The sequence below is a fragment of the Cottoperca gobio genome, chromosome 20, assembly GCF_900634415.1.
Source record: "Cottoperca gobio chromosome 20, fCotGob3.1, whole genome shotgun sequence".
NCBI lineage: Eukaryota > Metazoa > Chordata > Actinopteri > Perciformes > Bovichtidae > Cottoperca > Cottoperca gobio.
In genome coordinates this window covers 2604536-2627858 of record NC_041374.1, presented here as the reverse complement: position 1 = coordinate 2627858, position 23323 = coordinate 2604536, and the positions used below count along the sequence as shown (strand labels likewise).

At 43.6% G+C, this 23323-nt stretch overlaps 1 protein-coding gene across 1 annotated transcript; it reads right to left on the bottom strand.

Annotated features, from left to right (window-relative positions):
• Positions 1–95: 95 nt before the first annotated feature.
• zbtb47b (zinc finger and BTB domain containing 47b) lies at positions 96–21712 on the bottom strand. The gene is made up of 6 exons (XM_029457742.1): positions 21496–21712; positions 8943–10307; positions 8246–8393; positions 7653–7768; positions 6655–6799; positions 96–6271 (listed from the first exon to the last, which is right to left on the bottom strand). Exons 1-6 carry the CDS (start codon positions 21496–21498, stop codon positions 5829–5831), a joined length of 2220 nt encoding a protein of 739 aa, XP_029313602.1. The 5' UTR covers positions 21499–21712; the 3' UTR covers positions 96–5828.
• Between the last annotated feature and the right edge of the window lie 1611 nt (positions 21713–23323).

Below are 23323 nucleotides of genomic sequence, written 5' to 3'. Positions count from 1 at the left end.
AAGAAGCTTTTCCCAACAGATGGCAGCAAAGTCATAATGTAGGCGCCTTTAGAGAGCAAGGAACAGGATACAGAAACAAAAACACAGCACACATCTCCGTTTGCAATAATATATCTATATTGTTTAATATTTAAATGATTTAATTACGCTCTGCTGTGTTACAGACAGTAAACACTAGTCAATAATACAATAAAAGACAGAAAATACAGTCTAATGTTATTAGCACCTCTAGACACTATTGTCCTTGTACGGCTTTTAGTATTTTAATATAGCTGAACAACTACTGCCTACACATGGTCTTTGTACACCAGAGTTAACTAAGACATAGTGTTTACATTATAAAGTAGATAATCAGCAAATAACAGTACACATTATGATTTAACACAGCTGCAGTATGAGTAAGTATGGGAAATGTAGAGGGTATGTGGATAATACATCTTTGAATTGACTATGGCATTGTGTCCATGGTTATCATATCTTTGCTCACCATTAAATAAACTTATTAAAACAACCAAACTTTCAAATGTAGTAGCCTGAAAGATTATCAGAGGAGTCAACAACAACGTAACACATTAATAAATAATACTGTCAGTTAAAACTGAGTGTAAAAAACTCTTGTAACGGTAGCTAGAGCATTTTAGCCCGCAAGCTAACAAAAACAAAGTTAGCTAGTTAAGGCTAATTGGTGTTAGCTAGCTCATATCGCTAATTAGCTGCAAGTGCAAGTCTAGCGATGAGTATGTGTCAGACTTTTTTTAATTGTGGGTTATTCTTTTGTTAAAGCCTCGTTAAAGCTAAAATATAATTTGTACTAGGACTGCAACAAACGATTATTTAAAAAAATTCTGCATAATGTAAGAAAATGGTCAAAAAATTAAAAAGCCCATCATACATTTCCTAAAACAAATTAATAAAATCTTCAAATGTCTAGATCAACAATTCAAATTCAAAAGATATTCACTTTAATATCAAAGCTGATTAAGGAAAATAGAAAATATTCACATTTGAGCCGCTGGAACCATTCTTTAAAGAATTACCCAAAACAATTAAATCCATTTGAATCATTTAACAAGCAATATTCTTTTCTGATGTATTCCGTTATATCTTTGACTCGTGTGGTAACCTTTCGTCGGTTTTGGGGCTCCATAAATTTGCACCCGATATAGCCTATGGGTAAAATGCTCATCCACTCTTCAGAAAAAAAACAAAAACACAATTCTTGAAATTCTTTCGTACACACACACACACACACTGCTTTCTCTCAAATAGTGTCATGGAACTTTAGTATCCCGATAGATACTAAAATAAAACAGCAATATTCCCAAAACTTTTCTTGACGCTGAAGGCCACAGAATCAAATCCTTTTGGATACACACTTCTGCTCTAGCAGCTTAACCCCCAAAATACAAGTCCCCGGGAGAGACCCAATTTGGCAATCCCATGAGCACTTTGTACCAACTGCCATGCTCAATGCTTCATGACGGGAAAACACTGTGATGTATAGGCACCCACTTAATTACTGACAACCCCTCATTTAAGGACAAGGGCATGTCCACTTTTGCCTAATCTAACACAAGCCTTTGGCTGCTAGCCTTAGTAAAGGAGAGTTTGGCTAATGAAAAAACATAAAGTCTACTTGCCTGGAATACTGTGCAAAATTTCCCTTCTCAGTTTCTAGAATCTCAGTTTTACTGCAATTTACCTTTAAAAAGAAAAAACGTACGCCTAACCTAAAGATTGTTATATTCTGTGTTATGTTTTGGGAGACGTCAGGGCTCATAGATAACGCACAGCTCGATTAAGTGTTGGATTCGATGATGTCTCAGGTTTTGTCTTGTTTGTAGCTGGATTTGGGGAAGACTTCTAAAATAATCCAAGACATAGGATTAGTGTTTAAATTCTGCTTTCTGGGCTGGATTTAGAATTTCACATTTCTTCCGAACGCGGTGTCGTGAACAATATATGTAATAAATGTGTAAAATGGGGAGAACTAATTATAAAAAACATGTTTTAAAAAGGACTTTTCTTTTGCTATTTGCCAAATACTTGGATACATTTGCATGAAATAGATTCTATTGTATTTCAATCTGATTCCAAGCCGGTAGCGCAGACTTATTTTTTGCACGGTCTGAGCAAACAGTTCTGACGTCCCTTTGGTCTCAATAAAAGAGGATGCAACATCTGCCAAGGACACATTTCTGGCAGAGACTGCATTTTTTAAATTTTCCTATAATCCTTGTGGAAATAAAACAAACACACCTGCCATCAGCAGATTCATATAACTGCTACTGTTTCAGCCTTCAAAGCGCACTCGCTGAACTGGAGTTTAAAGTGCTCACAATAATTGATTTATTTCTCGTTACTGAATTTGGCAACTTACAACTTCCTTTACATTTCCACATAGCATGAAATATATTAAAGCACCTTCAATAGGAGGAAATTGGTAAGAGCTAAAAACTAATTTCCCTTAATTCTGGTAGTGATCGGAGAACAAGCCAATCAGAAACAGCCATAGCGGTACCGTCTACACCCTCAGGGAGGAGTCCTAATACTTTTAAAGATAAAAGAGCGGCACAGTGTCAAACAGGCTGAAACACAGACACCAGTTAAGATACAAACCACAAACTCTGAGCCGAATTTGAACAAATAAAACAAAGAAATTGACTGTAATTTGTAGATTTTGTTAATTATTTATGAGCATCAATATTCACACGGTACATTTAAATGTAAATTGTATGCCTTCGGTTTTAGCCGGCTGTGTGGAAATGTTTGTTTTTAATCTGCTTACATGTTGGCCATTATGGGCTAGCGTGGCAATCAAATTCAAAGTGCATAAATCAGTAGTACCAACTACTATCCCTCCTCCTTTACCTTCAGCTACGATCATCATCCATAACACAAAAACATTCAAATCCCTCCGAGTATAAGGCGAACACACATTAGAACCACAGTATTCAGAATTGTCTTTTGGGCTAGTGCCTTTCAAAAACAGTGAAGCGGGGAAACACTTGGTAAGAACATTTCCTTTTCTTAGGATCCCATGATAACTAGAGAAACACTATGAATGATACTCTTAAGGGAGGCTTTCTCTCTTTCCATCGCTTAGTGCAGTTTACTAAGATACCACAAGAGAGCAACAGTCCTTTATGTTTATGCAACGTCGCCTCCAGTCCTCTCTCTGTCAACAATCAGAAGCCTCATCTACCAACGACTAGATTAATCCTTGGATTGGTATAAAATGTTGGCATCAAACTGTAATTGTAGCTCATTTCTGACCCCGGAGCTCTCGGTCTCGTAAGGCTAAATTGGAGTTATCACAGCCAGAATATATTGAACAATTTAACAGCTCTAGGCTTTTCATTTAAAGGGCAGTCTCAAACTGGACCCTGTACAAAAGCAGCAAATCAAAGTACAAAACATGTGTTGGACACATGAAGAAACAAAATAAAAAGTACCATTTTCAAATAACATCTGACGTGGCCCTTACCATGTAACCATGGTAGTTTAGGAAATAAATGAACTGGGGTGAGCTCAGACGTAAAGTCTACAAAAGGTGCTTCAATTTGTTTTTTAAATAAAACAATGAACAGCTTATTACATTTACAAAAGCTTATCCACAAATTCCAACTTTCGGTAGTACCAGCCAAGACGCACGTGGGGGCACATTCAAAATGACTCTCCAAATGTAAACATGAGGAATTAATCACGAGGAAGAAACACTTCTTAACAATATTTACACTACAGGTAGGCTATCTATAGATAAAGTGAGCGGGAGTGCATCGATAGTGCACAGAGACTCTTTTTGGATAATTAATTGATTGAAATGTCAGATTAAAAAGGAATATTTTTGACATTTTGGAAAGTATGCTTATTTGGTTTCTTGCGGCGTTAGCTGAAAAGATACCGCTCATATGTCTAGGATAAATATGAAGCTACGGCCAGCAGCCGGTTAGCTTAGCTTAGCTTAGCATAAAGACTGGAAACAGCTAACCTGGAAGTGTAAAAAAGACTATTTGTGATTTCACAGGTTGCAGAGCCTTGCTAGCTAAAAAAAAACTAAACACTGCATTTTAACTCCCAAAGCTTTTCACATTTCAGTTTGTGTACGGAGGAAACAAAAGATTTGACGTGTTAGTTAGTGAGCTTTGTGTGCTGGTAGGTGGATTTGTTTTTTGTTTAACCTTCAGACAGAACCAGGCTAGCTGTTTCCAGTCTTTGTGCTAAGCTAAGCTAGCTAACAAGTTGCTAGCTGTAGCTTTATATTTTACTTGGTGTCAATCTTCTCATCTTACTCTTGCAAGAAAGCAAATAAGCGCATCTTCCAAAGTATCAAACTATTGTTTAAAGAGAAGAACTTTTTACTGACAAGGACTCCATTCTTTCAGTTCGACTCCAAATCGGGTTTATGACAAAAGGAAATTGTCAAAAGTGCACGTAGAGCCACAAATGCTTGAGGGGTATTACATACCGCATGTCCCTAACTTAGATCAACTTCTACAAATCACTCTCTCAAGAAATTGACTAGTTTATAATAGTGATGGAATCATAAGGAGCCCTTTTAGTGATGCGCTCTGTGCCAAAAGTACTCACTTTCACAATTTACATCATGATGAAAATGTGCACACTTAATGAGCTAATCAGGTTCATTTGAATATTATTATCCCTACACTCTTGGTATTCTGCAAACTAAGTACATATATTGGGTTTAGTTGGGAAATGTAAGTTACAATTAACATTAGATTTTAAACCTACAAATATAATGTAGGTCCGAGTACATTAGGTTTTTACTAACAAGTCACAGAAAAGTGCGATATCGTCTCAGAGCCAGATCTGCAGGAGAGGAGCGCGCTTGCTTAATGTAAGCAAAAGATGAGAGTCAAACAAATTACTCCGTCTCCTGACTTTCGGGGAAGCTCAAGTGTTGATTAACTGAATGTAGATCTGAAGATCCTCATCTCACGACTCTGCCTCACATCTCTCACACACACACACACACACACACACACAGTCACACACACACCGTCACAAACACCACACACTGCTTTGTACGGCCGACTCTCCACGCATCACAACTTCTCTCGCTTCCTTGCAAATCGATGCAACGGGCCACGAATTACACACGATCACAATTATAAAAATGGAGACAATTAGGAGTACATGTTAAATATCACTAGAGTTAAATGTAAGGTGCAGGATCGATTATAAATGCTGTATAACATTATCTAACTATAGCAGGTGAGCTAACAGGATTTGGTTATTGGCAATGCCATACATGTATATGCTCAGAGACAAATCAGCATTTGGTTATTGCCGGGTTGGACCAGAACCACTTGCTACATCTTGGCAGAGAACGATTTAAAAAAGAAAAATTCTCATCATAGTGTGGTTCTCGCTCGACTGATGATCCCCCCGTATGAGAGAGGATTCAGGAAACTCTTCCTCTCACTTTGTAAAAGATGCTACAATCAACGCATTGTGCAAGGCTCTGGAGAGGTGTGTGTGTGTGTGTGTGTGTGGTGGTGGAAAAACCCAAATGAAACCAGAACAGAGTTGAACTTGATGAGGAGAAGCGAGGTGACAACACGTCCTACTGGACTCTGAGGTTATCTATTGTATTTAACAGAGTAAAAAATAACTATTTCTTATTGTGGTAGGTGTATGTGTGTGTTTTTTATTTGGCCTCCATGAAGCCTTCAGTCAGTTTCCCCCCCCCCCCCCCCTCAGTGTAAATGTCACCGGGGTGCATCACTCTCCCGCTGCAGGAGTCCTCTCAAAAGCTCTAAGAAAAAGGAAAGTAACAAAAGTGCTTTTGATGCTACAGAGATTTGTTAGTTGGAGTTCATCCTACCGGCAGAGAACAGGGGAGGCGGTGGGGGTAAATGCGTGGTGGGAGGCACCACCCCCATGGAGTGCAGCAGGGGGAGGGACAGCTGGGTGCCATGGATAGGGTGTGGGCTAGAGGCAGCAGCGGGTGTGGTCGCAGATGTGGCGGGGAGCGCCGTCCCCAGCCGCGCCTGACCGGAAGAGTCCACGGCGGGCGAAGCCAGAGGCTGACGGAGGCCGAGGGGGTCGTTGCCGTCGCTAACCATGGGGTTGCTGACGCGGAAGCACTTCTCCCTGTGGGCCTTGAGCATGTTGGAGAAGCGGAAGCGCTGGCCGCACACCTCGCAGGGGTAGGGCTTCTCCCCGGTGTGGGTGCGGCGGTGGCGCTTCATGTTGGGCCGGCTCGTGAAGCTCTTCCCACAGATCTCACAGATGTACGGCTTCTCTCCTGCACAAAGCAAAGGACACGGAGAGATGAAGAACACACACTGTAGTGTAAAGCAGGAGGCTTCACTATTTTGAGTCTCACTACTTTCACAGCGTCGTATTCAGCAGCTGAACACGACCTGCACCAAACCCCCCCCGACCCTTCGATTGGTGGACGACCATTTTATCTCCTGAGCCACAGCCGGCGCTAAAGGGTCACAAATACGCCCCCAAATAAATGCTACTGCGCGTCTTCTTGACGTGTAAACAGTTAACCGTTTGCTAACCACTTCACTATATCAACACGTTTTTAACCACTCGTTACGCAGCAGAGTGAGACCGGGTCGCCATTTAGTTTGTACTGCGACCATGAAAATCTCAGAAGAGGTGCAAGGAGTGACTCACCAGTGTGTGTCTTCATGTGTTCGTCAAAGTACTGTTTCATGTTGAAGTCCTTTCCGCACCACTGGCACATGAACTGCTTGTGTCCGATGTGGATGCTCATGTGGGAGCGCAGCTGGTATTTGTACTGGAAGCGCTCACTGCAGTTCTGAAAATGGCACACGATGAACATTTTTATACAAAGTCTTAAATCATAAATGGTCTCATAAATGGTAGTCCCAAAAAAGAGTACTTGATGAGGTTTCCATTCCTTTTTTGGGAAATGTAGTGCTAAATAAACTGATCCATAACAGTAAACCCTCAGACGTGCATCTATCTTGTGACTTCAAGCTGTGCTGTGAGATTTGTTTCTGTAAAACACATTGTGGCAGATTTCAGTAATAAAATCAAAAGTATTTTTCATGATGAAATAAAAACTGCATTATGGGTATTACACATGTTGAGTTATGAAACTTAAAATATGAGAATAGGTCAAATTTTACAAGAAGCCCAACCATTATAGTCTTGAAAACAAAAGTCTTTGCTTTAAAGAAATACTTTGACGCAGTACTGTTAACATGACGCTACAGTCGGCAGCAGGTAGCGTAGCGTAGCACAGGCTAGCAGTTTCCCCCCATTTCCACTCTTTATGCTAAGCTAAGCTAAGCTAGCTTCATATCTACCGTACAGACGCAGGAGTGGAATCAATCTTCTCACGTAACTCTTGGCAAGAAAGCGAATCATCGTGAGTTGAGTGAGAACGGTTCCACAAAGCAACACACTAAACTGTTTAAATGGGCTTCCTGGTGTATAAAGAGAGCTGAATGATAATGTTTTTGATCAGCACGTCTGGATCAGGAGTATTTTACACGGCCTAAAAGAGACAGATTCCATTTAAAATTACATTCTAGACACCAATCATTTTAGAAATTACAGTTGTTAAACTGGTGGAGGTCTTAGTAAAACTCTTCATGCGAGGGAAGTGGAGAGCAGCAGCAGCAGCGTAATAAAGGAGCTCAAACCTCACACTTGAAGGGTTTCTCTCCTGAGTGCTGCAGAGAGTGAACCTTCAGGGACATGCTGCGCTTGAACGACTTCCCGCACGTCTCACAGGTGAACGGCATGTCCTTCGTATGAGCTAAACACACACGCGCCCACACACACACACACACACACACACAGGGTACAAGATAAGTTAATGGTATTCAATACTGAGCCACTCAATAGCAGCAGGAGGACAAATAAGCAAACTGCTACCCTTGAATAGCACTTAAAACAACACTGATAGTTTTTCATTGGCTAATTACGCTAAGGGCAATGGATGCGTCTCATCTTGTAAATAATCCATTTCCTCTGAAGTTCCCAAATCGAAACCTCAAGTCTCTCCTTCAGTAGGAAGGTGCAGGACTCAGTGACATGTGGTACTCTGTGTGGTACCGCTGAAACAAAGACACGGGGAATGAGGAAAGCCTCTCTGGGACATAACATGCTTATCTACTTAAAAAAGTGGAAGAGGAAAGCAACACCCAAAACAAATCCCGCACAACAATCAGTGGAAAAGGAAGCGTAGAGTAACAGACGACCACCCAGGATCGCTGACGTCACCGCCACTCACCGACCATGTGCTTCCTCACGTGGGCCATGGTGTAAAACTTCTTCTCACAGATCTCGCAGGAGAACTTCTTCTCGGCGTAGCCGTGGACGATCTTGTTGTGCTCGTGTAACGACCACAGCTTTTTGAAGGCCTTGCCACATGTTACACACTTGGGGAAGAGAAATACAAACAAAAACAGGCAAAATATAGTTATTACTGGAGCGATGGTGGCATCATCTGTACGAACACAATGCAGGTGTGTGAGCGTGCACAGATACGTGAGCGTGCACTGTACCAGCTGCTGGAGTGGAGGTACGGAGATATATCACCATTTATAATAACCGACTGCTGAGCGAGTTATTGACCGGTGTTAATACATTTACATGATTGCAACTGTGCATGTACTAATTATTAACTAAATGATACTTGTAAAGCTGAGACCATTATAACAAAAGGGCACAGGGTTGAGTGTGAAGTGCGGAACAGTGACATGTATTGGTCACAGTGCGTTCTATAATAATGATAGTCTAGCAAAACAATTAGACAAGCTGTGCTAATTCCTCTATTATTAATGCAGTAACCCGACTGAATATCAGATTTGTTTCATCGATATAGACTTTACTCTCATCTTTAACCACATATCCATTTGTATCACTGATTGCATCATTAGAGTGGATACATTCTCCCAGGGAATAAGCCAACAATCAGCTGGATCTACCTGGATGCTCTTCTCACAGTCGGTCTGTTGGTGCAGCAGCAGCTCGCTCTCCAGCAGGAAGCGTTTCCCACAGTTGTTGCAGATCTGCATGCGGTTGTGAGTGACATTCATGTGTTTTTCCAGGTACCAGCGGTTGTTGAAGACGCGAGGGCATTTCTTACACGGGAAATGTTGCTTCTCCTCCAGCCTCACCTTCTGGCCGAGGCCCTCTCCTTCCAGCATCCTCTTCCCGCCCTGCCGCTGGTTGGCCAGCGTGGCCTCTGTGAGTGTCTGCCGCATGGAGGCGGTTGTACACGCCATGGCAAAGGCTCTGGTGCCCCGGCGAGGTCGATCCATCATGGCCGGCTGCTCCAAGCCTGGAATGTTTAGGGTGTTCTCCTCCTCTTCCTCATCTTCTTCCTCATCTTCCTCCTCGCTGCTCTGCCCCAGTATGTCCCCCCTCTTCAGGTCATCGTCGTCCTCTTCTCCAAGTGTGTCGTCGTTCTCCGCCTCGTTCTCCTCGTCGTCTTCTGAGTCTCTCTCATTGTCGTGGCAACAACTGAACATGGTGGCCTCTGTGATGCATGCCGACTTGCTCTCCGACCCCTTTGACACGTTCAGGGTCTGGTTGTTGAGGTTGACTTCAACAATGATCTGGTCTCTGTTCAGGAAGGCGTGGCCGTCCACGGTCTTTGACTCCTCTCCGTTGCTCTCGACTTTGCACAAACCGGCCGCCCCGGTGCTCGCCCCGCCCCCGGGCCCGTCCTCCTTCTGGTAATACTGCTTCTTGCCTGCCTCCTCCACCCTAACAGAGAACGGGCTGCTGCCTTCCCTCTTGTACACCCTCCCGATCTCGGACTCCTGCTTGATCTCCGGGTACAGCTGGCTGGAGGGCATCACTACAGCATCTGGGTCACCGCCACAGAGCCCTTCCTGATTGGCCATATCTGAGCAGGTGGTTCTCAGCGAATGGCTGCTGATGAGGTCGCGACAGGAGGCCGCGATGTCACTCATCTGAAGCAGGGTTGCGGCGTTGAGCACGTCGCGCACAGTGTGGCTGCTCACCAGCAGTTTGGAGGTGTAGATGAAGTTGAGGATTTGCTGCAGGCCCTGTGAGGTCAGGGCGTCCAGCGACAGGTCCACCCGCCGCAGCTGTTTGCTTTGTGCAAAAAGGGAGTGGAAGAAAGGGCTGTAGGCCGCCAGCACACCCTTGTGGGCCGGAAAGGTGCCGTGCTGACGCACCAGAACGATGTCGACGTCGCACAGGTCAGGCTGGAAGAGGCGCTGCTCGTTCAGCCTGTCCATCAAACAGGTGAAGTGCAGAGCCACATCCTCCACCAGGGAGAACTCAGCAGAGGGGAAGTCTGTGGTCTTCTCCACTATGAGCTGGAGAAGGTGAAAAGAGAACATGTGGAGAAATGTTAAGGATTTACTATCATGTAGTAATATGAGCAGATAAAGTTTCAGATAGGAAGAACATTAGAGCTCTACAGCAGCAACATATTGCTGCCACCATCACAAACAACATTTCCCCTGGTGGGATAAGAAAGTTTGACATTTTCGCTATAACATGATGAGTTAGTATGTTGTCATAACAACAATGAATGGAGCCTATGATGATGATGATTTGACCTCAAAGTAAATGCATTCTAAATAAATATATCGTGAAGCCGTTGTTCTAGTGTTCTTGGTGATTTTGAGTGTGTTAAGTGCACTGCACAAAGTCACAGGCTGCACGATACAAGACAAACCAAAAGGTGTAACACTCAGCGCTCTGTGCAAGGTCCTCAACTTCCCAAGGTGGGTTTATTTTAGCACAGGAAGGGCAGGGTTTCGATCCAGACGGGATGTGAGTGGGGACAGAGCAGCAAACAGAGCAAACACACGTGATGTGCAACCATGCACAAAAAACACAAATGCACGCACGCACACGCCCACACACACACACACACACACAGTGTCTGGTCTCTGCCAGGACTGACTGGTCTGAGCATTGGTATTCAGTGCCATCTCCCCCCCATTAGCCGGCTCTCTCAGCACACCCACTAACTACACCGTCCCTGAGGAACAGAGAATTATGCACAAGACAAAACACATCCGGAGAAATAATTAGGAAAACGATGCCGAATAAATACTAACTAACCCTGCAAACAATTAATGGAATTTATCATTCTAGGCGTCTCTTGAAGGCAGAATAGGACGAGTGTACATATAAACCTTGTTCTGGCTGCAGAGGGTGTAGCTGTGAGCCATAATTACAGTCTCTACATTATTATTTAGTATCTACAGTTAAATGTGCAGGACAAGACCCGACAAGGAAAGATATTAATAAAACACACACATGTAAACACACTGTAGTAAGATCTTTAATTCTTCTTGTTTCTCTCCCTGCTGCTCAGCATGTTTTCTCTTTAACATCAATGAAAATAACTTTTCGTGGTTAAAGCTGGAAAATGGATTTGCGTTTTTGGGCCTAACCTTGAAAATCTGGCCCGTTTGAAGAATTCAATTATGGAAGTGTTAGATTTATTCATCGTTCTGAGCTGCTAAATTGGACTCGGAGCAAGAGAGGAGTGGAGATCGGGTTATCTCTCCCCGTGCAAGGCCGCAGACGTCGCCCAAGGGCAAAACGCCGCAGCCTCGATCAGATCAAGTGTGAGTTGCATTTGCTGTAGCGATAACAATCAACATCTTCTTCTGATATTCAAACAGGACAGCGCTGTCAAAGATTAAATTCTTTAGGATGAAGATCATCGACACACTCGAAACATCAAGGGCTGTGTGATATTTAATGTCGACATTCATTTAAGTTGTAGTTTGACAGATCCCTTGATGCTTCTTCTTCTTCTTCTTCGTCTTCTTCGTCTGCGCCGTCATTAATTAGGGGTCAAAAATGCAAAGCAGTTATTTGACTGCATCATTTTCTTCTGCTTTAAACTATTCAATCCAATTGTGGCTGGTCGTAGTTAACGTGCGGCTGCTGTGCGTCCTGTCACAATATGCAATAAAGTCGAAGCCTCCCCGTCACATTTCATCACATGCAGCACTGCAGCCAAACAAATTGAGTGAGTACTTTGCAATTAAAGAGCGACATCCAACTGGCTCAATCTTTGTCACTCGTTATCCGTCACCCCCTTTTCACTCTGCCTCCTTGGAAATGTCAGGACGACAGCTTGTTTGCCGTCATTAGAGGGAGCGCTACCTTCTACCAGCCTCTCAGTCAGATATCTCCCGATACATTATTCATATTTGGCCTGACCTGTGACAAACACGCAGCGGGGGGGATTAATGACGCTCCCGACAAGAGGTGTCATTTAAACAGGCTTCCATCAAAGCTCCCTTACACACACAGACACACACACACTCATATAATCTGCCAAACACAGCATGTGAGGGGATCCTCTCGTACCGCAGAGGCCTCAGAGGACCTGCTGCACACGGAAACTTGGAAAGGTTCATGGCTTTTAATCCAGTAACACAGTTATTTCATTATGTACTGTGCCCTTTCATGTTACAGAAAATAATAGTTCTGCAAAGTGCAAACATGAAAAAACATATTAATGCCATAAAATCTTCAAACTGTACTGCAAGAGACGACACATTCTCACCACGAGGTCTGCTGATCACTGATCTAACTGCTGACATGAAGCTAACCACATCTAGCGTTGCATTGTTTCAGTGGCATAATGTGTTTTCACTCAAGTACGTGTCACACATTATACTTTCCCAACTTTGGAGGGCAGATGCATTCTGGGAAGATAATCAGGCATAAAAACAAAAACATGACGACAATACTTTAATTAAAATTCTAAACTTTTAAAATGACTTTCCCGCTAATCCAGTTTTGATGAACTTGTGATGGTTGATGCGCAGGATTAGAGCGCGGCCCAAGAGAACGCTGCTTTATTCAAGAGAGAGAAACTTCTGCTAGTTATTGCTGTTGCTTAAGTGATCTTCAGTTATCGACAATGTGTCAATCAAAGCTTTCCTCTCGCAGCTCCGCCATGTCGGGGCTGGTGGTTTGCACTTGTTGGCAAGAGCTTCGACTCCTGGAGCTGAGCCAGACCAAGCAGAGTCCGAGAATGAAATCCCTCTTTTCTAATTTGACTTTCACTGGTGAGAATGCCCTTTTCCCCCGCCGCACCTTTGCACTTGGACTGCCCGTGTGGATTTACTACTCTGTAAAGTCTGCATCTTCGTCACAGGGGATGTGCCGTGACCTCCACAGAGCTGCCATTTTAAAAAGTTCCCTCGTCTGTTCACGGTAAGGTAATGCCCGTCTGTGCGTGGAAATCATGGAGTACAACTGAACAATGTCTTCAATCCTCTTCACACGGTTTCCTCTGGTGGTAAAATAACGCCAACATTAACGGATTCATGAGCAGAGAACTAAACAACATCTACCATCTTGTTGGCTTGCTGTGGGGAACAGACTGAGCCATTAGCGGGGGCCAATGTCAGCGCACAGCACCGAGTCATGGACACATCAATAGTGCGAGGGAGGGCAGGTTGTATTCAGGCAGGACGGAGTCTCGGGGGGGGGGGGGGGGGGGGGGGGGAGACGCTGCGGGGGTTAAAGCTTTCTCTGTGCCGCCTGCCAGACTGCTCACACTGAACTCGGTGTCCTCTCACATCGTCTTCTTTATCTTTTTAGACGAACATATGTGGGCGAAGCATCAATATTATGGTATCGTTGTGAAAGTTTGAGCGCAGAGACTCGTGTTGATATAAATCACGTCATCAGTGAAAACACGCAGCATCATATATGGGAATAAAAACCTCTATTGGGGATAATTGAATATGATTGTATGTTCAGTTTCTGTGAAATCATCTTGCAGTTGTAGAATTGTGAATGAGGATTCTGTGAGTTATAAATTACTTTATAACTTTGCTCTCATATAATGTGAAATAACAAAAACACATTTAATTATTATTGTCATAAAGACGCCATATTGCCCCGCACTAATCTCTATTATTATTAGACAAAAACAAAATATATCACAAGGTCCAATTACTGGTTTTGTTCAAAATGTACGGCCTCATTAGTGGAAGGAGTCCTCAGTTGTCATGGAGATGAAGGTCACATGACCAAATCTCCATATTTAAGTGATAACAAGTAAAACATGATAAAGACATCAGTTAGTTTTGCTGAATGTATTTCAGACCTCATTTTGTTTGATTATTAAATTAGAGATGATTATTTTCATTATTGATTCACCTGTTTATTTAATGATGTCAGAAAAATATTCAATTTACAATCATTTAAAGCATTATTAATTTTATTTATTTAAATGTATTACATTTAATGTTTAATGTTTAAAAAATGTAATGTTATTTATTTTTATTTTTTGTTCAATGATTAAATTCAAAACTTGCTTTGATCGTTCTTTTAGGGAGGGGGATCCCTCCTCAGTCTCTCCCTGAGGTTTCTTCCATTTTTCCCCCTTTAATTGTGGGGTTTCTTTTAGGAAGTCTTTCCTTGTGCGATGCGAGGGTCTAAGGACAGAGGGTCTGAGGACAGAGGGTCTAAGGACAGAGGGTCTGAGGACAGAGGGTCTGAGGACAGAGGGTCTAAGGACAGAGGGTCTGAGGACAGAGGGTCTGAGGACAGAGGGTCTAAGGACAGAGGGTCTGAGGACAGAGGGTCTGAGGACAGAGGGTCTAAGGACAGAGGGTCTGAGGACAGAGGGTCTGAGGACAGAGGGTCTGAGGAGGACAGAGGGTCTAAGGACAGAGGGTCTAAGGACAGAGGGTCTGAGGACAGAGGGTCTGAGGACAGAGGGTCTAAGGACAGAGAGTCTAAGGACAGAGAGTCTAAGGAGGACAGAGGGTCTAAGGACAGAGGGTCTAAGGACAGAGGGTCTAAGGACAGAGGGTGTCGTATCCTGTACAGTCTGTAAACACTGAGACAAATGTATAATTTGTGATATTGGGCTGTATAAATACATTTGATTTGATTTTAGATTAGAACTGAGACATTGTTAATCTAACGGATTAGTGGATTCAAACAGTTCTCTCAATTCAATACTACAGATCTAATCCAAGCCTCTAAATGATCATCAAATTACAACCTGCTACCAGCCAGACGTCCAACTGTCCTGATGCAGTGAAGTCTCTACTTGGACATTTTGGGGGGGGAAAAAGAGAGCTCACCCAACCATCGGCAGTCACGAAGACAGTAACCTCATGAGATCATGCCTCTTGTCACCCAGCGGGGAGGTGGGGGTCGGGGGCTCTGCCACTTCCGCCCACGGAGCACTTCTACCTACAGTAAAGAGCACACTCAGCAGCCCTCCTCACAGCGAGGCCTCCTGCTGAGGGGTCCGAGGCAGGGCCCGACGTGACTGACACCCGGAGGAAGGAGAGTGGGCACCGTGTCAGGCCTCATCTCACTCACTGGCATGGAGATGCTAGGAGAGCAACACACACGCACACGCACACAGATCCCTGAGTCATCATCAGTGCAGACGACAGCAAAGCATGACAGGCCCGAATACAAACTCCCCACAAAGAGATCATGCAGTTACAACAGCAAGTTTGGCCTCACAGTGACATCAGAGTGCTTCTACGTGGCGGGATATGGATCAGGTCACACGTAAACACAAGCAGAGAGAACGGGACAAGGGCATGTCATTTCTGGCAGAAACCAATCAGACAGCCATTAAAAAGTCATCAGGGTAATGACTGACACCGTGTCCTCTGTGCCCACCAGACCTTCCCTGCTGCCGACGCCAGACGACGCCAGACAGGTTAAGTTCCAGAGAAGTTGAGCCAGAGGAGGGAGTTCACATTCTCTGGGTGAGAATCGTGGCTTAATCCTCGAGGTTTTATCTGCTGGAGAGCACACAGGCTGAGCAGGACTGGCATGGAGGGACAGCAGTCTGCCAAGTTGTCTCCCTGCTTTCAGTGTTAATGTCTAGTCATGGATGGATTACTGAACAGGCCTCTTGGGACAAAAGACAAAGAGATGCAAAACTACTACAAAGAGACGCAGAAAAACCACGAAGACACAAAACAACAAAAAAAAAGAAGCAAAACAAACACAAAAAGATGCAAAATGCCCTTAAATAGAAGTAAAATTAATGCAAACTGACGCCAAACGAGCACTAAGGTGCAAAAACAACCACAAAGACACAAAACAACACAAACAACAACAAAAAGAGGCAAAACGAACAGAAAGATAGACAAAGAGGCAAAACAAAGCACAAAAACAACCAGGAAGAGACGCAAAATGACCACATCGGGCAACATAACAAGCTTCTTTTAGTGCGGGCGTCTTGCTCTGATGTAAAGGGGCGGGGGGGGGGGGGCTTTTATATGTCTGTGCCGTTGTCTCATAATCCGTCCGTATGTCTAGTGGAAGATTTCTCCTCTGTCTGCAGTCTGCATTCCCTCCTCTCCTCTCTAAATCCAATCAGCACAGAGACCCAGCACTGACCTTGAGGTAGAAGAAGCATACAGTAGCAGATGCACAAGCACGCCCACCCACACATCTGCAACCCTGACCGCCCGTGTATGCGCACCTGCATCATAATCATACATTTGTGCCCACGTCAGTAAACAGAAAATAAAGAACTCGGCCGCATGTGAGGACACTGCCGACGCTTGCAAAGCGAGGATCTAAATGTTCCTGTACTCACATTATCCAGTTATCAAACATAAATGGCGAGGTCTCACTTTTTACAAGCCCTGCGGTGATCATTACTGCACTATGATAAAAAAAATGCTAATAAAAATCAATGTTCAATGACTAAAAAGGCGGGAGCCACGGCGACGGGTGGCTCACCTGCTGAGGTCACACGGTCACATGCACAGCCACATTAAAGTTGAGTTTAATACTCACTGGGACGACAATGTTTATGGGATCATAACAGTATTAGGTGGATAGCGACACCTTGAGATTTAAGGCTGTGGGATTATACTGTATAATCCAGTAAATGAGTGGCGCATGTGATGCAGATTGGTGGAGAAACAAACCCTCAAATCATCAAACAGATGTTTTATGGAGGGACTTTAAATTAAAAACTAAACACGACTACTTTGTCATGTATACTAAACATACTTATATATCTGGCTCATGGCTAATTGTAAGGTTTTCTACTCCACGTGACAAACTGAGCTCGTAGGTATGAATGAGATTTCAGGTGAATCAGCCGGCAAAAGGCAAATCCTAAATGACTTTAAAATGAGCTGCTGGTTATTCCCTTTCCTCTACTTTAGATAATTATTTTATTCCCCTCAGCCCATTAAAACATTTAACTTTCTTAACCACAGCATTCACTGCAATTAATAAAGACAATATTATCAGCATTAGCGCTGCTCTAATCCCAGACATCCAATCTCCCCTCCACACTGTAGGCTTTTCCCCCGTCCTAATCTCGCAGCTTGGATTTGCCCCAGCCTCGCCCTGGTGGAGCTCTCCAGCAGCTTTCACCTTTAGATTTAAATACATTTCCATCTATATGTTAATGCAACCACAGGTGACAAGTCAATCTACAGCTGATACGCGTTTACCCGAGCATGAAATTGGGATGCACAAACAAAAATAAGGATGAGAACAGCATGAGCAGCATCTTGGCGATGTACAGTACATTAAAATTTGACAGCGTGAGCAGGATTGCCTCAGATGCATGATTTGCAAAGTCCAAGAGTGTTTTTAATCAGTTTGGTGAAGCTGCGGACAGTGTGTGTGTTTGTGTGTGGCCCAATCAGAAGTGATGTTGAAGGAAGACATCAACCTGCGGTCGCGTGGAGCCGAGACGACTCTGACGAGCAGTTGGATAATCAAAGAGGCTGCCTGGAGGCGGGTGTAAGGGGACAGCGATGAGGTTAGAGCGTCCGCACTGAAGCTCTGCCAGCTCCGAGCTGGGAGAGGAAGCGCTGAGTCAGGAAGCCTGGCCAAGAGAGAGGCCTGTGGTGCTGGCATCTCCTCCTCACACACACACACGTTACAACGCTTCACACACACCACCGCTCCGCTGGAGTCATAACACACTGTTCCCAAGCCAGCACCCGCACGTGCACCACGGCGGGCGCACACACACCCGCCTGCCGCGCATGAATTCATCCGTAAACACAGAGAAGTGACACCAAATACCTGTGGCACAATAAAGTGAGGAGGGCTGTACGGACAAGTTATTTATATAACATCAAGTCAGTGGAGGGATACAATCTGATGTGTCCAAATATACCACACAAAGAGTGAAAGATGCACCTTTGAAGTGATCCATTAGCACCAAAAGATCACTCTGATGTGAAGCAGCGACCAGGTGCAGACGTACCCGAGCGCCATCACACGGGATGAAACTGTGAGATCTTTATTATCCCTTTCATAGCATGACAGAAGAGGCAACACAAGACTCTAAAGAGCTCCTTATCTCTCTAGTGTGGCAACACTGTTTCTGTTTCTGTGTGTTCGGTGTGCATGTGCGTGTGTGTGTGTGTGTGTGTGTGTGTGTGTGTGTGTGTGTGTGTGTGTGTGCGGAGGGAGTTTATGTTTGATAAGAAGGTCAGGGAGGACGAAGAAGAAAAAAGGAGGTAGAGGAGGAGCATCGGCTTTCTGTAGCTGCAGCCAATCAATGGACGGCAGAGAAACAGTGAATGTGAGTTTAAAGGAGTAGTTCGAACATTTTGGGGATTGTGTTCATTTGGTGGACATACCACTGTCATGACTGTACGCTCAATATGCAGCAACCGGTTAGCTTAGCTTAGCAAAAAGACTTGAAGAATCCACTTAGCAACACCTTAATACGCCGTGTTACGGTGGGTTATGTCGAACTATTACTTTGCTGGGAGCAGAAACTTGACACATAACCCCGTAAACAGTTAAATAAACCATTATATATATATTATATTATTCATTTAAGAGATGTTGGTAACAAATTGTGTTACCTTTAAACTGAGCCAGAGTAGCTTTCCCACCAGTCGTTATGCTAAGCTAACCAGCTGCTAGCTGTAGCTTCATATTTAAATGTTCAGGATCGAACTTCTGCAAGAAATCGAGAAGAAAAGGAAAGAGGGCATTTCACAAAAGGAGTAGAACATTTAAGTTAAATAACTAACGTTAACGTTAACGTTTTAGTTTTAGATAAGAAGAAGTCTACATCCTGCAGACTGACTTTTTTCAGAACATTGGCTCTTACGACAACACTCTGAAAACAGCATGACAACTCGTTCCCATCTGCTTTAAAGCTCCTCTTAAGTCTCTATCTCTGGCCTGGATTCAGCTAAAAGCTATAAGAACACTTTAATATCTTTAAATGCCTGACAATGAAAGGCTAATAGAAATCTTCATATCCAGTTGTATGAAAAGAGAAAAGCAGTTTGGCCTCTTTGATAACGGAGTTCAAAGCCTTTCTTTTATTTATTTCTTTTAAACAAAAAGAAGTGCCATGGGGGGGTTAAATTAAAGTAACTGTTTTTCCCAGATGAGAAGACACACATGCCGGCTGGCACTGCTGAGAAACAATAAAATGTGGATTTATACAGAGAGTAACATCAACCCTCCTTATGTCGAACAAACTTGTGCCAATTTAAGCAAAAAGAACAAAAGCAACCTTACATAAACCCAGAGAGTTTGACCTTGCTCTCCGCAGCCTTGTCCACTCTTCTTAATCTCAGGGGCATAAATTAGCAGCACCTACAGTATGCTCCGAGTCTCCAAGGAGAGCGGCCGAGGATGTCTGCTGGAGTTTGTTGCCGGGGCTCGGGAATGGCTGCACTTGTCGCAAGGACTAAAGACAGTTTCCTCGCTCAGCACCCAGAGACAGTGACGCCTCAAAGTCAAGGGTGGGCAGGAATGCCCTGAATAGGCAGTTACGTAAAACTCACAGCACCCTGTGAGGATAGAGAAGGAGCTCCTGAGGACCTGACAATGCACGCTGAAGTTACACAGATGGTCCAAAGTGTGCAGTAGCAACATTAAGTGTTGGCATGGAAGCGAAACGGATTTACATTTTCACAAATCCACCAAATTCAGAGAAAAACAATCATTGGGAAAAGGGAACAGATTATAAGAAAATAGGCCTGACATGTAAAAAGGTACCCCCAACCCACAGATTGAAAGAGATGCAGAACGACTACAAACAAAGCAACCGCATCGGTCGTGTCGTTTGAAAGCATTTTATGTCACTTTATATCATTTTGAGTCGTTTCTTGTCTCTTTGTATTACTTTTGTATTTCTGTTGTGTCTTTTTGCATCTATTTTTACTTGCTTTGCGTCCCTTTGTGGACATTTTGTCTATCTTTGTAGTTGTTTTATTGACTTTCCAATGAGAAATGTGAACAGTCACTTCATACAGAGGCCCTGGTCCAATGGGCCCGTAACCCCCCTCGGGCCCTGTTCAGTAATCCATCCATAAATAAGAGAGATAAGAGAGTTTATGAGAGTCTATTGATAAAAATAAAACAAAATTAGCATGGACTAATCCGTTTTTGGTGTCAACAAAGTAATAGCAGACATTATCTGGGGCATGTTTACCAAAAACAGTCAAAAGATACAGTATCTCTGATCACCGGCGCAATGCATTCGCCAAGCACACTGTGCACTGTCAATCGCAGTTTACTCTCACAAACAAAATACAGATAGAAAGACAAACATACCAAAACCTCTCTCTCCCTCTCTGCGAGCACCAGAAGCCACCCAGCGAGCACCAGGGCTGACCCCGCTGACCTGACCCAGATATTAACCCAAGCCTCCAGATGTGAACGCGCGCTGGGATTACTCCACCACTGCATCAAGCTCCACATGCTTTTCTAATGAGGCATCCTAATATGACCCTGGAGACAGAGCGCACTGTCTGCCTCACTATCTGCCTCTATTCCCACAACTCCATCAGTCTGTGCACAATCCTCTTCACGTAACGGAAGGGGAATAAAACATCATGGTTGAAAATGCTAGTTATTCATGCTCACAGAGGGATATTAAGTGTGTAAAAGTGAATCAAAAGAAGCTGACCTCATGTAAACATTACCCAATAAAATAGTACGGCTTTGACTATCAAACACTGGAAGGAAATTTGCATTTAAATTGTACTAGAACACTACATCCAACACTGATATGCTGCTTAGCATTCAGAAGCTTCTTCCTGAGTAGTCACCTGGAACAAAGTGAAGTTATCAAGACACGAAGAGTGACATCTACTCCTCTATTACACTACACTCAGAACAATCTCTAATTTATGCATGCATTTCAAAACCTAGAAAACCTGTCCTGCACTGGCTGTTGGGAGAAAAAGTGTGTGACTACATTTGCACCAGTCACGACCTGAGCCCTTTTTTTGCAGAAGCGCCCCTGATATGAAAGAATTTAACTCCTTCTCTGCATCAATGTAGCTATTGTAGCCATTGCATTCTTTCAGCAGCTTCAATTTCCAACTTGTGCCGTGTCGGCAAGTTACAAACTTCCAAATATAAAGCACAGAATACACGGTGTGACAGCCGCTGGCACAAACACACAATGAGGCAGAAGTGTGGTAAGTTTGATCGGCCTGCTAAGTAGCTCAAAATTTGCAAGAGATCAAAGAGGGGACAAAAAAAATAAACAAAAATGCAGCGCTCTCCTGTGTAGCCTACCATTTTGATCCAGCGTTTCGAGGCTCGAAGGAGTCCCAGAATAACTCCTTTCGCACCAGTTTTCCCTTCGCCATGAAAATGACCGTTGAATTGTCACATTTCTTCAGTTTTTTGTTGCCCTTATCCTCAATCTTGTTTCCCCCCCCAGTGCTGCTGTAGCATTCAGACAGACAAAAAAATGCAGAGGCTGCTTTTGCTGAAGGAATTGGTGATTGGAGCTCGGGGATCATATGGGCTTTTTTGTCAGACGTTTTTAAAGGGACACGGTACTGTTTCACGTGGAGTTGCGAAGACAAGGCGCATTTCTTTGTAGGCTACTGTACTCGGACATTTTTTTATTCTTTTTTTTTTTTTGCCGTGAGCAGGAGGACTTTGGGAAGGACACGCACAAACCGTATGGCGCAAAAAAACAAAACACCACCGGGTGCGCTTCCTCGCACTGCGCGCTCGTGCAGCGGTGTGACGTCACGCGGGCAGACAGATGTGGAGCTGGGGAAGTTCATTTATTTTTCTCATGTTGCAGAAGTCATTATAACTTCATTTACACAATATATTAACACTGTATTCATCGCAGCATTCTCCTAAGGGATGTTGTTGTGTGTGCACCACAAAAAGAGCTGAATGAGAATAACAAATAAAAACAAATACCAGGGACACAATAACTTCATATCCTGGGGACTAAAATAAGATATTTAGAAATGTGATTAACCACACAAATGTCTTGTGACCAAAACACAAAGATGTTCTGTTTACCATGATATACATTTTATCTTCAAATGTGTTTGAAAAATTATTCAAACTATAAATTATCAAAACTGTTTCCTGTTCATTTTCTGACACACAATCTGGAGCCCCGGCCCCCCCTGAGGGTCTGAGGCCCCAGGGCAGCTTTCCATTTAGCCCAGTTGGTAATTCAGCCTCGTCTTGAACCCCCCTGAAGGATCTCTGGACCCCACCGCCATTGCTCTCTCCTGAGCAGACTGTATGAAGCAGAAGTCAATACGTTCATAACAAGGTGGGAAATGTATTGATCGCCACCTGGAGCCGGTCCCATCCATCACTTCATGGCCAGGACTCAGCCGAGCACAGTGTGGACACAGTCAACCAGAAGTCTTAAAACACAGGTGTTTTAATCTAGTGTGTAGATGTGTAAACAAAGTAATCATGTAGTTTACATTTCAGTGTATGTATTACATATCTTGTGCTGTTAAACATTTCACACAAGGAGAAAATGAAGAGGAGAGAATCATCTATTTGACCGGTGACAGCAGGCTAATGATGTTTCCTTATGAAACCTGAGGCATTGGACCCAAGTGAAGCTTCCACTTTCTAAAAGGAGCCTGGAAATCATATCTTGAGTCATGTAAAACCCATGCTTGTTAACAAAAAGGGTACTATAGGACACATCTTATGAAGGAAACATTAATCCTATCCTGTATCAGTGATTTAAAGGTGAGAGACTTGTGTCTAATAGTCCCAGTTTATGACCCGTGTGGACATGAATTGTAAATCGGACAGAGAACTGTACAGCTTTATCGATGCAGTCCTCGGAGCGCAGACACTGGCCTCGGACGGAGAGTGTGTGTGCGTTTGTGGAATCCATTCGCAGGATATCATTTGCAACAGCCTGGGCTTCTGGATAGCGTCCCAGCACAGCCAGACACTCAGCGTGGAGGATTTGAAAGCAGTGGCAGGCAGAAGCCATGCAGTACACCACCACCATCTCTAGCAGTTCTAAGTGTACGCAAATATTAGCAAAGAAGGAACTCAATTAGTTCTGAGTGTGTTTAATAATTTAATGGAGTCTTCTTTGCCATTTTTCTTGTTC

Bases quoted from the DNA above. Each gene is read 5' to 3' on its own strand.
- zbtb47b (XM_029457742.1), bottom strand. The intron at 8,394-8,942 runs GTAGATCCAGCT...CTCTTCCCCAAG, and splicing joins ACTGTGAGAAGAGCATCCAG to TGTGTAACATGTGGCAAGGC. The intron at 6,800-7,652 runs GTTTGAGCTCCT...TGCCATTTTCAG, and splicing joins AGAAACCCTTCAAGTGTGAG to AACTGCAGTGAGCGCTTCCA.